The sequence below is a fragment of the Xiphophorus hellerii genome, chromosome 4 (assembly GCF_003331165.1).
Source record: "Xiphophorus hellerii strain 12219 chromosome 4, Xiphophorus_hellerii-4.1, whole genome shotgun sequence".
Taxonomy (NCBI): Eukaryota; Metazoa; Chordata; class Actinopteri; order Cyprinodontiformes; family Poeciliidae; genus Xiphophorus; species Xiphophorus hellerii.
The window spans coordinates 35,249,175-35,264,412 of NC_045675.1; the positions used below are offsets into that span (position 1 = coordinate 35,249,175).

General features: G+C 47.0%; 1 protein-coding gene across 2 annotated transcripts; it reads left to right on the forward strand.

Annotated features, from left to right (window-relative positions):
- Positions 1–4,883: 4,883 nt before the first annotated feature.
- LOC116719122 (uncharacterized) lies at positions 4,884–14,931 on the forward strand. Of its 2 annotated transcripts, none has more exons than XM_032561514.1 (6): positions 4,884–5,160; positions 7,361–7,503; positions 12,103–12,163; positions 12,241–12,301; positions 12,382–12,459; positions 13,675–14,931. In XM_032561514.1, the coding sequence occupies exons 2-6, from the start codon at positions 7,382–7,384 to the stop codon at positions 13,962–13,964; spliced, it is 612 nt and encodes a 203-aa protein (XP_032417405.1). In that variant the 5' UTR covers positions 4,884–5,160; positions 7,361–7,381; the 3' UTR covers positions 13,965–14,931. The 2 variants fall into 2 exon arrangements, with proteins under 2 accessions (XP_032417405.1, XP_032417406.1); XM_032561515.1 differs by lacking the exon at positions 4,884–5,160 and adding an exon at positions 6,752–7,056.
- Positions 14,932–15,238: the final 307 nt, after the last annotated feature.

The following is a 15,238-nucleotide window of genomic DNA, read 5'->3' on the forward strand; positions in this document are numbered from 1 at the left end:
GTTCTGTTTGTTAGTGTCAGGTTCTGATCCGGTTCTGGTTCTGAACCCAAACCTTTGGGTTTATCGGTTAATTTAAGGTTTTCCTTTTCTCTGATATCTTCTGGTTTTACTGACTGGCTGTTGACTGAATTATTATATTTGTTTCCCGCCAGTTCTGCTCTGATTAAAATGTAATTACAGTAGAACTTTACTAGACAGTAACACTGAACCACCAGCAGGGGGCAGCAAATCACGCGAGGCTTCAAGCAGCTTCCTTTAAACAGACGATCGGTTTTCCAGCAGCTTCGCTGCTTTAGTTCAGACTTTAAAGGAAAAATCTAGAAAACTGGAGAGAAAATGGAGATCTACACGTCTAGAGGAATTCTTCGTAACCTGGAAAACACTCTGCAGCTGTAAACAAGCAGAATATTTTTCATAGATACATAAATTCTTAATCTCCTGAGAGACATGCATGGGCTCAAAGATGCTGTAAAATACAACAAAAACAGCATCAATCTAAGTAAACAGGAGTTATGTGAAAACATTGCAAAGCATTACGGCAGAACTATACAAGGTGGTTTGTTTTATCAAAGTATGGCCGCCAGGGGGCGCTGTGAGGGCGTCAGAAAGTTGGCAGGAAATGAGAGATAAAGAAAAGCCAATGAATTTTCAATCTTAAACATTTTTCTGTTTTTCAATCACTTTAAAAATAAAATCTAATTTAAAATCAATGATTTACATATTATTTCTCCTCATTTCCAAATGGCTGCCAGTCATGCTATGCTAGCCTTGGTCCTCAAGCTAGCATAGCATAGCGAGACCAAACTGGAAAAACTTTCTGATAAGAAAAAAGACCAAATGAGCCTCCGGTGTTATGGATTAACTGGTGGCTAAATTAACTGGTGTAAGAGCGAAAATATTCCTTATAAGGTTGTTTTTTCACTAAGGAAATCTGGCGCCAAAGAAGGTCGATTTGACCTGGCTCCCAGTTCCCTGTATGTGCGAAGCCGAAGTGAGACGGAAAGAATGTCTGAGAAATAAACTGTTTGGATAGATAAGAATAATAATGGGCTTGTTTTGCACCTTTGAAATGGAGCAGATGTTGGAGGTCAATAGGTCTTAACACTTCCTAAGAAACTCCAATACACACTCATTTGAAAGCTGATAGAGTTCGTGCGTAAGGACACACGTCAAACACGGGCAGTAATGCTATTGGTCGAAACTTACCAACTTACACCAATGAAAATGAGATTCTATAAAACAGACTGACTAAGAATACAATGAGATTTTGGGGAGAATTTTGAGAATTGACTTTGTACTGTAAATTGATCTGTGGAACAGTGTAATAAATCTCCACCCGCCGTGGCCTGCAGTTGAAGAACTCGTCTCTGAGTATTATTTATTATCTATAATATAATTAAGACCTTTTCTGATCCAACACTGGTTGAAACCTTTGCACACTGCAGATGTTTCTAAATTGTAGGTGGCTGCGTCAATCCCTGTTGAAAAATGCTAACTATGTGACAAAACCGTTCGCAAAACTTTACTATGAATTATATTTGATGCATATACATTTAATGTTACATGTGAAAAATAATTTTTCAAAACAAGTTTCTACAGAGCAGCGTTCAGTTCGCTTCGAAAACACCGCATTGGAGCAAAACCAGATCAACGAGTAACACGACAATCCCATTCACATTCAGGTTCACCAGAATAAACTAATTTCATCTCATGAACAGACACAATGTAAACCTGAGTGGAAGGTTTCTGCTTTTTATAACCAGCACTGATCAGAAAAACATTGGAATTGACTCTCAACTTGGTAATTTGGCGATATTCTTCCAGTTAGTTTGCCGGACAAACCTGTTAAACAATATTAACTCCAAAACGTTGGCAGCAAGTGAATATTACTTTTGTAGACAATAAAATAAACTGGTCCAACAAGTGAATCAGATGACGGCGCTGATATCGTACCAGCGGTCGCCGAGTTCCGAGAGCGCCGTTGTAACCACTAAACTGTAATGGCCGACGGAAGTCCAACCATCCAACCTGTTATTGATTCTGATCTAACGGAAACCCCGCGCTTTAGGAAGCAAACCTGGATTAACTGGTGACATTTTCAGAATCTCAGTTTGAGGGAAGATTTTAACCCGTTTCTGATGTAAAAGTATATAAGAATAGTTTTCTCAGCGTTGTCTCTTATGGTTGAGTATTAGGGTCATTTAATGAAAAGAATAAAGACTTTTAGTTAAATTACGAGGGAAAAATAGCAACAATAAGGAATAAATGACACTGCCACGTAGATCTGTGGTAGCCATGTCTTCTGTAAATGAAGGGAATAACCCTTAATATGTTACAAAAACAATGTTTAAAACATTTCACTAGGGAGATGTGAAAACCAACACAGCCAGTCGAACTTTTTAAACATTTTATTTTTAATTCTACGGCTCTTCAACATTTACGTCGGTTTTCAGGGATTAATCTTTGCTTTGAGATCTGTTTCCATCTTCCTTTGACGAGTTTCATCCTCTGAAGTTCTGCGTAGTTTACATGTTTTGATTTTGCAGATTAATTTTTTAAAAAGGCAACATACCATATTAGACTAGTAAAAGTCTTTCTAATTAGTTATTCTCGAGATCTTAATAGGTGTATTACGGAATCGGATAGTATTTTTGCTAAGATTTTTAGTTCTTTAAGCTTATCGCATTGTTTACTTCCTGGTTCGGTAAAGGGGTCCTAAAAAGCCACGCCCACAGAAACAGCGGTCTTTCCCTGCAGCCGCCACCAGTTAATCCATAACACCGGCAGCCCCGCTGTGGAGGAAACGACTGTAAAAAAAACTTGTAAGAACTGCGGGAATACAATATAATCTGATGGGATTAACATAAAATATTACCCGTTTTCTTAGAATCAAAAGATGGGAAGGATTGTGATGACAACATGACATTTAACCCACCAATCAAACTCAAAATACAGATTCCAGCATTAGCTGCACATGCTAGCCCGAAGTAGTTAGCATTAGCTAGAGCAGCTCCCGTTTCAGCCACCGATCAGTGAAAACCAAACTTCATGGCTCGCTGGTTGTCGGGTCATGATTCATATTCATATAATGAGCTTTATAGCGCATAAAGGGACAGAAACAAGAAGTTTGGATGTACAGACCTGCAGCTGATGATGATGATGATGATGGGACACCTGAAGCCTGTATCGTCTATGGAAAGCCGTTTTAACATAAAATCAGTTTCACCACACTTCCGTTCCAGATATCTGAATCTGAGCTGGTAAAATGCGACTTGCGTTAAATTGTAGCGTTTCTTCCCGGTTTTGTTCCTCTGAGTATGTTGCTGTGGAACATGCGTTTTTAAAATTTTTTGTCCTGATTTTGGTACAATTTTAATCCAAACTATGTTAATGTATTATTCTCTTTTGCGCTGAGGGGAATAAACAGTCACCCTAAACAAGTGTGTACACGGAAAATCTGAAAAATAAATACTTTAAATGGGGGGCGGGGCCCACAAGACAAAAAAAGTCCCAATGTGGACAGAAAGAAGTTGTGTTTCTGTGTTTTAGCAGATTCTTCATCCTTCCAGAATGCCAGTGTCAGACTCTAATCGTGTTTTCAGTCTCTAATTACATTCTGACCGGTATAAACGACGTCAGACTTACAATTAATTTGCATGGAAAATTAATGCAAATTAATGTTCCATCCATTAATTTTACTTACCAGTAAATTATGAGTCATAAAATAAATTTGAGACGTCTCGATTTTTGTTCTGACTAGCATAATTCTGAGTAATTCTTCACATTTTTAATGTACTTCAGAAATCTTGAGATTCTTGAAGTAACATTGTGACATCACTGATATCTTTAGCAATTATTCTGTTAAAACGTCACAGATTTACATATCATTTTGAAATTGAAACAATCAAAGTATTTTAAAAGTATTTAGAAACTGCATCTTGGGTCACCTGCAGAACTTTTAGCTCCTCTAGCTAAACTCAGTGGAATAATATTTTACTGAAGCTTTGGTTTACTGTTTGTTTGACTCTAGGAAACATTTGTCCATTTATTGCTCCAAAATGGAGTCCACCGGTCTTTAGTTTATTTAACAAACATGAAAGCCACTGACTCAAACAGGAGCTAACTCTGATCAGCCGTCAGCAAACCCGCAGAGGTTCCCATGTTTATTGAACCACAGTGACACCTGCTGGTCACACCGCGACACTTTACCGTATGGCTCTTAGACGGGACGTTTCTGTCTCGGCAGAGAATAATTATGAAGTTCTCGTTCCCCTCGTCTCCCATCCATTTCCTAAAATCCTGCTGAGCTTTTCCACTCTGAAGCATTTTCTGATCATTTATGCAGGAAACCCAAAATTCTGCAGGCAGCGTTTTGGACACCTCAGTGGCAACATTTCATAACTGCTGTATCTAAAACTGTAGACTAAGTCATAATTATGTTGCCATATCTTTATGTAGTTCCGGATGTCTGACCCTACAGATGATGAAACCGCCACCTTGAAATGAATTAGAATCTGTCAATAATAATAATATAATGTAAGTTATTATTAATTATTCTTCATAGTATAATGTGACTTCAGAAATCTTGAATAATCATTCAGGATGGTCAATATGAAGTTGTTGATTGTGAATGTCTGAAAATGAACTAAAACTAAAAAGCAGAAATCAGGTTCATAATGACCGTCTGACGGTTAAATTACCGAGTTTGTCTGGAGCAAAATCATCTTTTAAAATCTGCCGTTTAAATTCACCAGGATTTCAGTTGGTTCAGTTTGGGGGAAACGTCTGAACCCGCCCGAACCCGGAGCCGCAGATAACGCTCCGCTTTCAGCAGCTTATCAGCTGCAGGGCAGGCCAGAACCAGGCAGCCGGGCCAGAACAGAACCAGGCAGCCAGAACAGAACCAGGCAGCCAGAACAGAACCATGCAGCCGGGCCAGAACAGAACCAGGCAGCAAGAACAGAACCAGGCAGCCGGTCCGTTTCCTGTAAAACTCAGAGCATCAACAAACATCTGATTGGTTCTGCAGTGAGGAAGAGGAGGAGGAAGAGCCACAGTGTGTGTGTGTGTTTTGGTGTGATCAGCTGCATGTTTGCTCTCTCAGTCGCTCCGTAAACGTGGAGCAGGAAGTCCAGCAGAACCAGAACTCCCAGAACTCAGGTTGGTTTGGACTTTAACTTCTTAACCAGTTTAGCTCAAATTAGATACCAGTTTGCCTGTTTAACTGGAACTGGAGACCAGTTAACACTGATCTGTTCTAAACTAATCTTCCAGCTTCTCTCTCTGACATCACAGAGGGCAAAGGTCGCAGAGATCAGAAGATGTGATTATAGATGATTGATCTCCAGTCGATCAGCTGTTTGAGTTTCAGGTTTCAGCTGGTTGAAGGCGATGAAGGTTAACTAGATGAGATGAAAGGTCTTCCTCTGAAAATAAACCGATGATGATGATGAGGGTGATGAAGAAGAGGAGGAGCTTTTATTCTTCATCATCACTTTCACAGACCCACTTTTTGATTCCCTGGTTTCTAATGTGAAACTTTCGTCTGTTTCCATCTCAGAGCCGATTTCAGCCTCCTGTCGGGCTGTTGGTCAGTTGGGTCATCATACTTAGTCCCAGTTAGTCCCAGTCAGTCCCAGTTAGTCCCTGTTAGTCCCAGTTAGTTCCAGTTAGGCCCAGTTAGTCCCCGTTAGTCCCAGTTAGTCCCAGTTAGGCCCAGTCAGTCCCAGTTAGTCCCTGTTAGTCCCAGTTAGTTCCAGTTAGTCCCTGTTAGTCCCAGTTAGTTCCAGTTAGTCCCAGTTAGTTCCAGTTAGGCCCAGTTAGTCCCCGTTAGTCCCAGTTAGTCCCAGTTAGGCCCAGTCAGTCCCAGTTAGTCCCCGTTAGTCCCAGTTAGTCCCTGTTAGTCCCAGTTAGTTCCAGTTAGGCCCAGTTAGTCCCCGTTAGTCCCAGTTAGTCCCAGTCAGTCCCAGTTAGTCCCAGTCAGTCCCAGTTAGTCCCCGTTAGTCCCAGTTAGTCCCTGTTAGTCCCAGTTAGTCCCAGTTAGTCCCTGTTAGTCCCAGTTAGTTCCAGTTAGGCCCAGTTAGTCCCCGTTAGTCCCAGTTAGTCCCAGTTAGGCCCAGTTAGTTCCAGTTAGTTCCAGTTAGGCCCAGTTAGTTCCAGTTAGTTCCAGTTAGGCCCAGTTAGTCCCAGTTAGTCTCAGTTAGGCCCAGTTAGGCCCAGTTAGTTCCAGTTAGGCCCAGTTAGTTCCAGTTAGTTCCAGTTAGTTCCAGTTAGTTATAGTTAGGCCCAGTTAGTTCCAGTTAGGCCCAGTTAGTTCCAGTTAGTTATAGTTAGGCCCAGTTAGTTCCAGTTAGGCCCAGTTAGTTCCAGTTAGTTCCAGTTAGTTATAGTTAGGCCCAGTTAGTTCCAGTTAGGCCCAGTTAGGCCCAGTTAGGCCCAGTTAGTTCCAGTTAGGCCCAGTTATCAATCAGTGCATCAAGTTGAACTTATTATTGAAATTAGTTTGAACAGTTTCTCTCTAAGGAAACCCAGCAGTTTGATTCGTCTTTCAGTTGCTGCTGCTCCTGGAACCCGGTTCCGAACGGTTTCAGAATGTGTTGGCCTCTCTGGGTTCTGATCGGGCCGGTTGGACAGAACCTGTCTGTCATCTGATCCGGTGAACCATCGGAGGTGGAAACACCCAGAAAGTCAAACACAGCGAGTCGGACCTGAACACACCCGGTACCTCCTCAGTGTAAACATGAGCTGTTACAGGTCCGATCAGAACACTAAAGGTTCTGACAGAGCCGTCTTTGTGGGTTTGTCCTGAAAGGCGTCATTCGGGTCGGACCCGATTTGCATGCTGCAGGAAACAGAAACAAACTCATTTTCATTTACGGCTGCAAGCTGGCGTCGGGCTGCAGCTCTTCTCTCATAGGAACCAGAACCATCAGAGTTCTGCCGGGCAGAACCCGACCCAAACGCTACGATTCACAGTCTCTCTCCAGAACCTCCTGATTATTTCCAACGTGGCCGACATCTTTAACTAATCTGCTGAACGCGTCAGAACACAGGCTGGTGAGTCACTGTTATCTATGAAAGAAGGTCCAAATGGTTCTGATGGACCCGGCTGAGGCTTCTATATTTACTGCTCTACCGTCGGTTCACCTGTGACCCTCGTTAAGCCAGAACGGTTCTGGAACCTGATCTTTTCTGAAGCACAGTGGATGTTTCGGGTTCTGGTGTCTGTGCAGAACCACGACGAGCAGAACCATTCCAGTAGTAATCTCTGGTTCCGTCCTCACTGAACAGAACCTTCTGGTTCTGATCGAGAAGCTCGGTGCTCAGCTGGTCTTCCTGGTTCCTGTTGGGTTCATTCCAGGGTCGGATCCGGGAATCCTCCATGGCGGCAGTGGGAGCGGAAGCGACCGGGTCGTGGTTCCTGACACCAGAAGTCTTCCTGCTCCTCATCCTCATCATCCTCCTCTCCATCTTCCTCACCACTCTCTGCAGCGACTGCAACAGGTCAGATCTGCAGCCCGAACACAAACACTCTGAGACAGACGCAGTCAGACGCAGATAGACGCAGTCAGACCCAGACAGACGCAGATAGACGCAGTCAGACCCAGTCAGTAGCAGTCAGACGCAGACAGACCCAGTCAGACCCAGATAGACGCAGATAGACGCAGTCAGACCCAGTCAGACCCAGACAGACGCAGATAGACGCAGACAGACCCAGTCAGTAGCAGTCAGACCCAGACAGACCCAGATAGACGCAGACAGACGCAGTCAGACCCAGTCAGTAGCAGTCAGACCCAGACAGACCCAGATAGACGCAGTCAGACCCAGACAGACGCAGATAGACGCAATCAGACGCAGACAGACCCAGATAGACGCAGTCAGACCCAGTCAGTAGCAGTCAGACCCAGACAGACCCAGATAGACGCAGACAGACGCAGTCAGACCCAGTCAGTAGCAGTCAGACCCAGACAGACCCAGATAGACGCAGTGAGACCCAGTCAGACCCAGACAGACCCAGATAGACGCAGTCAGACCCAGTCAGTAGCAGTCAGACGCAGACAGACCCAGATAGACGCAGTCAGATGCAGTCAGACCCAGACAGACCCAGATAGACGCAGTCAGACCCAGTCAGACGCAGACAGACGCAGATAGACGCAATCAGACGCAGACAGACCCAGATAGACGCAGTCAGACCCAGTCAGTAGCAGTCAGACCCAGACAGACCCAGATAGACGCAGTCAGACCCAGATAGACGCAGTCAGATGCAGTCAGACCCAGACAGACCCAGATAGACGCAGTCAGACCCAGTCAGACGCAGACAGACGCAGATAGACCCAGTCAGACCCAGACAGACCCAGATAGACGCAGTCAGACCCAGTCAGTAGCAGTCAGACCCAGACAGACGCAGATAGACGCAGTCAGACGCAGACAGACGCAGACAGACACAGCTCATAGCAGTGATGGAATCGATGGGGACCGTTTATACCGTTACACAAACGCCAATAATGTAGGTCATTTAGCCTGTCATTAAAATATATGTATATTTTTTCCAGTTATATATGTCGTAAGCTTGCCACCTAAATATTTACATTTTAGGTACATACCTAGCTTGCTAACTAAATATTTAGTTTAGATTTGTGGCATTTATAAATGAATGAACAACATCCATCCATCCATCCATCCATCCATCTTCTTCCGCTTATCCGAGGTCGGGTCGCGGGGGTAGCAGCTTCAGAAGGGAGGCCCAGACTTCCCTCTCCCCAGCCACTTCTTCTAGCTCCTCCGGGGGAATCCCGAGGCGTTCCCAGGCCAGCCGAGAGACATAGTCCCTCCAGCGTGTCCTGGGTCTTCCCCGGGGCCTCCTCCCGGTGGGACGTGCCCGGAACACCTCACCAGGGAGGCGTCTAGGAGGCATCCTGACCAGATGCCCGAGCCACCTCAACTGGCTCCTCTCGATGTGAAGGAGCAGCGGCTCTACTCTGAGTCCCTCCCGGATGACTGAGCTTCTCACCCTATCTCTAAGGGAGAGCCCAGCCACCCTACGGAGAAAACCCATTTCGGCCGCTTGTATCCGCGATCTCGTTCTTTCGGTCATGACCCAAAGCTCATGACCATAGATGAGGGTGGGAACGTAGATCGACCGGTAAATCGAGAGCTTCGCTTTTTGGCTCAGCTCTCTCTTCACCACGACGGACCGGTACAGCGCCCGCTTGACAGCAGACGCTGCGCCAATCCGCCTGTCGATCTCCCGCTCCCTTCTTCCCCCATTCGTGAACAAGATCCCGAGATACTTAAACTCCTCCACTTGGGGCAGGACACCCCCCCTGACCCGGAGAAGGCACTCTACCCTTTTCCGGCTCAAGACCATGGCCTCGGATTTGGAGGCACTGATCCTCATCCCGGCCGCGTCACACTCGGCTGCGAACCGCTCCAGCGAGAGCTGCAGATCACGATCTGATGAAGCCAAAAGGACCACATCGTCTGCAAAAAGCAGAGATGAGATCCTAAGGCCACCAAATCGGATCCCCTCAACACCTTGGCTGCGCCTAGAAATTCTGTCCATGAAAGTGATGAACAGAATCGGTGACAAAGGGCAGCCCTGGCGGAGTCCAACTCTCACCGGAAACGAGCCCGACTTACTGCCGGCAATGCGGACCAGACTCTGACACCGGTCATACAGGGACCTGACAGCCCGTATCAAAGGGCCCGGTACCCCATACTCCCGGAGAACCCCCCACAGGGCTCCCCGAGGGACACGGTCGAACGCCTTCTCCAGGTCCACAAAACACATGTAGACTGGTTGGGCGAACTCCCATGCACCCTCCAGGACCCTGCCGAGGGTGTAGAGCTGGTCCAGCGTTCCACGACCAGGACGAAAACCACACTGCTCTTCCTGAATCCGAGGTTCGACTATCCGACGGACCCTCCTCTCCAGGACCCCTGAATAGACCTTGCCAGGGAGGCTTAAGAGTGTGACCCCTCTATAATTGGAGCACACCCTCCGGTCCCCCTTTTTGAACAGGGGGACCACCACCCCAGTCTGCCAATCCAGGGGAACTGCCCCCGATGTCCATGCGACATTGCAGAGTCGCGTCAACCAACACAACCCTACAACATCCAGAGCCTTAAGAAACTCCGGGCGGATCTCATCCACCCCCGGGGCCCTGCCACCGAGGAGCTTTTTAACCACCTCGGCGACCTCGTCCCCAGAGATTGGAGAGCCCAACCCAGAGTCCCCAGGCTCCGCTTCCTCAGTGGAAGGCATGTTGGTGGGATTGAGGAGGTCTTCGAAGTACTCTGCCCACCGGCCCACAACGTCCCGAGTAGAGGTCAGCAGCACACCATCCCCACTATAAACAGTGTTGGTGCTGCACCGCTTCCCCCCCCTGAGACGCCGGATGGTGGACCAGAACCGCCTCGAAGCCGTACGGAAGTCTTTCTCCATGGCCTCTCCAAACTCCTCCCACGCCCGGGTTTTTGCCTCAGCAACCGCCCGAGCCGCATGCCGCTTCGCCCGCCGGTACCCATCAGCTGCTTCCGGAGTCCCACAGGCCAAAAAGGCCCGATAGGACTCCTTCTTCAGCCTGACGGCATCCCTCACCGAAGGTGTCCACCAGCGGGTTCGAGGGTTGCCGCCGCGACAGGCACCGACAACCTTGCGGCCACAGCTCCGATCGGCCGCCTCGACAATGGAGGCACGGAACACGGTCCACTCAGACTCCATGTCCCCCACCTCCCCCGGGACGTGTTCGAAGTTTTGCCGGAGATGGGAGTTAAAGCTCCGTCTCACAGGGGATTCCGCCAGACGTTCCCAGCAGACCCTCACAACACGTTTGGGCCTGCCAGGTCTGACCGGCTTTCGCCCCCACCACCGGAGCCAACTCACCACCAGGTAGTGGTCAGTGGACAGCTCCGCACCTCTCTTCACCCGAGTGTCCAAGACATACGGCCGCAGATCCGATGAAACGATGACAAAGTCGATCATCGAACTGCGGCCTAGGGTGTCCTGGTGCCAAGTGCACATATGGACACCCTTATGCTTGAACATGGTGTTCGTTATGGACAATCCATGGCGAGCACAGAAGTCCAGCAACAGAACACCGCTCGAGTTCAGGTCGGGCGGGCCGTTCCTCCCAACCACGCCCCTCCAGGTCTCACTGTCATTGCCCACGTGAGCGTTGAAGTCCCCCAGCAGAACAAGGGAGTCCCCAGGAGGAGCACTCTCCAGTACCCCCTCTAAGGACTCCAAAAAGGGTGGGTAATCTGAACTGTCGTTCGGCCCGTAAGCACAAACGACAGTCAGAACCCGTCCCCCCACCCGTAGGCGGAGGGATGCTACCCTCTCGTTCACCGGGGTAAACCCCAACGTACAGGCGCCGAGATGGGGAGCAACAAGTATGCCCACTCCTGCCCGACGCCTCTCACCTTGGGCAACTCCAGAGTGGAAGTATGTCCAGCCCCTCTCAAGGAGACTGGTTCCAGAACCAGAGCCGTGCGTCGAGGTGAGACCGACTATTTCTAGCCGGAACCTCTCGACCTCACGCACTAGCTCCGGCTCCTTCCCCACCAGAGAGGTGACATTCCACGTCCCAAGAGCCAGTTTCTGCAACCGAGGATCGGACCGCCAGGGTCCCCTCCCTCTGCTGCCACCCATCCCACACTGCACCCGACCCCTTTGGCCCCTCCCACGGGTGGTGGGCCCATGGGAGGGGGGGCCCATGTTTCCTCTTCGGGCTGAGCCCGGCCGGGCTCCATGGGTAAAAGCCCGGCCACCAGACGCTCGCCATCGTGCCCCCCCTCCAGGCCTGGCTCCAGAGTGGGGCCCCGGTGACCCGCGTCCGGGCGAGGGAACACCAAGTCCAAAGTTTTCCTTCATCATTGGGAATGAACAACATGGTGAAAATAATACATTTTCCTCCATTTTTCCTCTTATGACAGGCTAAATGACCCAAATTATTGCTGTTAATTTGTGACAGTATGACTTTACAAACGGCCCGCCATAGTGGATCAGAACCTTTACCTGAAATCTGGCACCAGAACCAGAATATGTCCGTCCATGGCGGTCAGATCTGGAGCAGAGGTGATAATCTGTTTGGGTTTCAGAAACTCGTTTGAGCTCCAGGACTCAAAGACAGAGAAACCGCCGTCAGCTCTCATCCGAGTGGTAAGATCAGCAGAACCGCGGATCGGCTGCAGAACTCCAGCCGGAACCGACTAACCGATGTGTGACCCGGTCTGCAGGTGAAGCTGGAGGAGGTGAAGGAGAACCCGATGATTGGAGAGATCCAGAAGGACGAGAGAGGTGAGCCGTCTGATCCGGAGAAGGTTCTGCAGAATCCGGGGAATCCGGTCCTGTTCAGTTTGGACCTTTTTCTGTTGCAGAGTTTAGTCCTGGAGGAGATCCAGCTGAACCGGTCAGTTCCTCCGAGGGCCAACAGGGGGAGCTGCAGAGCCGCCCAGGTCAGGCTGGTTCTGTGGGCCAAACAGGCTCAGCAGGAAGAGAAACCAGAACCAGAACCAGAACATGCGTTGAAAAATAATTCATTAAATATCCAACTCCCACTGCAGCTCTCAGTATAACCTTCTGATATATTTGCTCATTTAAATTCATGGACAGACTAAATATTTGCATGTCAAATGATGTCAGATTCCCAGAGAGCCGAGCAGCAGAACCAATAAACGGATCAATCCGTTTATTGGTTCTAGAAATATTTACCTGCAGAAGATGGAATCAGTTTGACTTCACCTGCATTAAACATCCGTATTTATGTCGGTTAAAGAACAACGGCTCAGATTAGAGACATGCTGCTTCACTGTAGGAGAAACTGCAACAGGAAACAAATATAAAGACATTTTTATTCTCCCACACATTTGGAAACGCAGCAGCAGATTCACACAAAGGTAGAAAAATATAAACAACAGTAATAAAATTAGTTTGTAGAGTTTCTGTTGCTCACAAATGAGCAGCAGTAAATATTAAGGTTGGAAGCTAAATGTTTAGCTTAGCTAGAGCTAGCTAACTAAATATTTGGTTTGAAACTGTAACATTTATAAGTGAATAAATGTGAAAATACGACTGAACAACGAATCCTGATTTTCTTTTTTTTTTTGGCTAAATAACCCAAATGAATTTTTAACTGTAACTTTACTAACGGTTCTCTGCAATCGGGCCGAAATGAAAATAATACTGCAGCATTTAGGATGCTGTCCTCATATTGTGGGATAATTTAGAAAAGTAAAATGTGCAGCATGTGTATGGATATATATGTGCATAAAAACAACAATAAGCAGTGAAAAAACTGCAGCTAAGAGCAGAATTATAAAACCTGTTGGGTTTGTTGGGGGAAGGATTTGTGGAAACGCCGCTTTGTGCGTCTCGGTCTGCAGTTCAGCAGCAGCTTCACTTCATATTGTTACGTTTCTACAGAACATTGTTAACGTTTAGATTTAGCTGGTTCAGACCTGCCGCTGTGTCATCATGATTCATCACCAGACTACATTTCCCATGATGCCTGTTTTCAGACCCAAACCCCTCAGAGGGAACCTCAGCCCGCGTGCCTCCCTGGAGGAGCCACCTGGTGGCGCCAGAGAGCAGAGGAGGGGCTGAGAGCCCGACAGGGTGGGATAAAGGATGGACTAGGGTTGTTAATGACGTCAGTGTTTTTTTCCCCTTAGACCTGAAAGGCTCCGCCCCTCGAACCTGCGACCACGTCAGAGATGGGCGGGGCCACGGCAGCGAACCGCTGGGACCGACAGCCAATCGGCTGTCAACGCAGCTTCATTACGTCACTCAGTCCGACGAGAGGAACACGGTTTACGCTCGAGTCAGCAAGAAGCTCCGCTTGGCCAACTCACCTGTTCCCACACCTGGGGGGGCGGGGCCACCGCGGGGGGAGGAGCCTGAGGATCAGCGCTCCCCTCCGCGGCCTGACCGGGAAACATGGCGGGAGGACGGAGCAGAATAACCCCAACACCAGGGGGCGCTGTGGCAGCCAGCTGCAGAGAGGAAGAGGAGAATGATGATGACGCCTCATCTGACTTCAAACCGTCTGTTACCATGGAAACGCGAATCTTTAGAAACCATCCTGCATGAAACTTTTGAGTTCTGATTGGTCCGTTACCGATCAGCTGATTGGTCGGTTGTGTTCCGACCCAAACTGGTTCTGATCAGCTGATATCTGCTGCTCGCTTCATGTCCATCCAGAAGGGGGCGCTGCAGGAACAGGAACTGAAATAAAGTTTAAAAGATTTTAAAGATTTCTAAACACAGTGGTACAAAAACAGGAAGATTGATACGTGTTCAGTGTTTTGTTTTTGTCTTTTTATTGGATAAATATAGTTTTAGTTCCCTAAAACTGAAAAAGGTGAAGGTGATGAAATACGAAATATGAGAAATAAAATTATTTGAAAGTTTTCTGCCTGTCTTTGTATTCTTTCCATGAAAACCAATAATAATATTCTCAAACATTAGTGACGATTTAGAATCAACATTACAAATGATAAAGTTATTAATTTCTCTCTGAAGTTCCAGATTAAATGACTGATTGTTTCTGGAAGCTCGATTTTTAAGTTTCTGATGAAATATTATCGTTTTTCCTCCCAGTAAATTAGGAACAGAAACATGTTGATGAACGACGGAAACATTCATTTATATTCATCATAAAGTTTCCATATTTCATAGAGACAGAATGAAAACCTAAGTGGATTTCCGTGGATGGCCCACAGGGGGCGCTGCACAGCAACACATCACATTCACTCTATTTTCAATCAAACATATCAGAATAAAATAGTTTGTTTCCTAAATGTTTGATTTTCCTGGAAGTCTGGATCAAAGATAAACTGGAAAATGTTTGTAAACTTCATCTTTTCCGTTTTTTATTCATCTGATTAGTTTTGTTACTAATCTCTCATCAATAAAGATATTTCTCCTGACCTGCTGCACGGGGATTTCATCGATATTTTCTCTGTTTTGGATGACAGAGAATAAAAATGCGAAAATAAAATTCATAATCCTGAATGCTCTGCATACTCGGCTGGATGTTTAATGCTTTTATTGTTTTACAAAAATCAATAATGATCAACAAAATGGGACATTTACTAAAAAACCTTTTGCAAATGGTCCACAATCAGTAAAAACTCATATCTATAACTGCGGCATATTTACGCCGATTCTCTCCTCTGACGACGATCGTCGTAAAAAATCCTCATTTGTTTTATCTGCAGGTTAATAAATAGTTTA